The sequence below is a fragment of the Scomber japonicus genome, chromosome 16 (assembly GCF_027409825.1).
Source record: "Scomber japonicus isolate fScoJap1 chromosome 16, fScoJap1.pri, whole genome shotgun sequence".
Lineage (NCBI taxonomy): Eukaryota > Metazoa > Chordata > Actinopteri > Scombriformes > Scombridae > Scomber > Scomber japonicus.
In genome coordinates, this window is record NC_070593.1 from 278,434 (window position 1) to 279,457 (window position 1,024).

Below are 1,024 nucleotides of genomic sequence, written 5' to 3' on the forward strand. Positions count from 1 at the left end.
TTAATATGGGCTGATCAGCTGTTTGTAGACATGAACACAGACCAGCAGCAGCTTCACTGTTAGAAGCTGAGAAGATGAATTCATGAAGCCCCCCCCCCCCCCTCATATCACCTACTGACTGCAGTACTACAGGTAAAGTACTATATTAATAAGTATTATAATATTACAGTATATGAATATATGAATGATATAAAACATGAAATAAAGACACTCAGGATTAAAATAGTGTACAAATGTTTATTATATGACAAAAGTACTGTCACTAACTAATGTCATCATCATCATCATCATCATCATATGATGTCATCATCATCATCATCATCATCATCATCATCACCATATGATGTCATCACATCCATTCAGGAGTGATTCTGTTTAAATCTTATACACAAACATCTTACAGAATTAAATTAACAAGGCCCAAAAGCTATCAGCTCCTCCTCCTCTCCTCCTCCTCCTGCTCCTGCTGCTCCTCCTCCTCCTCCTCATCCCCCCCCCCTCCTCCTCATCCCCCCCCCCCTGCTCCTCATGCTCCCCTCCCCCACTCCTCCTCCTCATTTAAAGAAGCAGTCACTCACAGACTGCTCCTTTAAGTCAGAAATGTGGATTTCTGATTTAAAGGAGCAGAGGCTCCGCCCCCTCTCCCCTAAGCCCCGCCCCCTCCACCTGACCCTGAGAGGAGGCGGAGCTTTAAGTTTCTATGTAAGGCAGCTGATTGGTCGGCGGTCACATGTTGTTGAATCCCATCATCCCTTTCATGTTGCCGGCGGCGCCCTGCTGGAACTGACGCATCATCGACTGGAGACCCGCCATGCCCCCTACACACACACACACACACACACACACACACACACACACATTAATACACACACACACACACACACACACATTAATATACACACACACACACATTAATACACACACACACACACACACACACACACACACACACACACATTAATATACACACACACACACACACACACACACACACACACACACACACACACACATTAATATACAC

The 1,024-nt window shown here is 45.1% G+C and overlaps 1 protein-coding gene across 2 annotated transcripts in view; it reads right to left on the bottom strand.

The window, feature by feature from the left end:
- Window positions 1-567: 567 nt before the first annotated feature.
- The window catches only part of srp54 (signal recognition particle 54), a 12,441-nt gene continuing 11,984 nt past the window's right edge, over window positions 568-1,024 (bottom strand). For both annotated transcript variants that reach the window (XM_053335974.1, XM_053335975.1), the window contains one exon: window positions 568-818. In XM_053335974.1, the coding sequence (XP_053191949.1) occupies window positions 727-818 (92 nt within the window). In that variant the 3' untranslated portion in view covers window positions 568-726. The remainder of the gene's footprint in view (window positions 819-1,024) is intronic.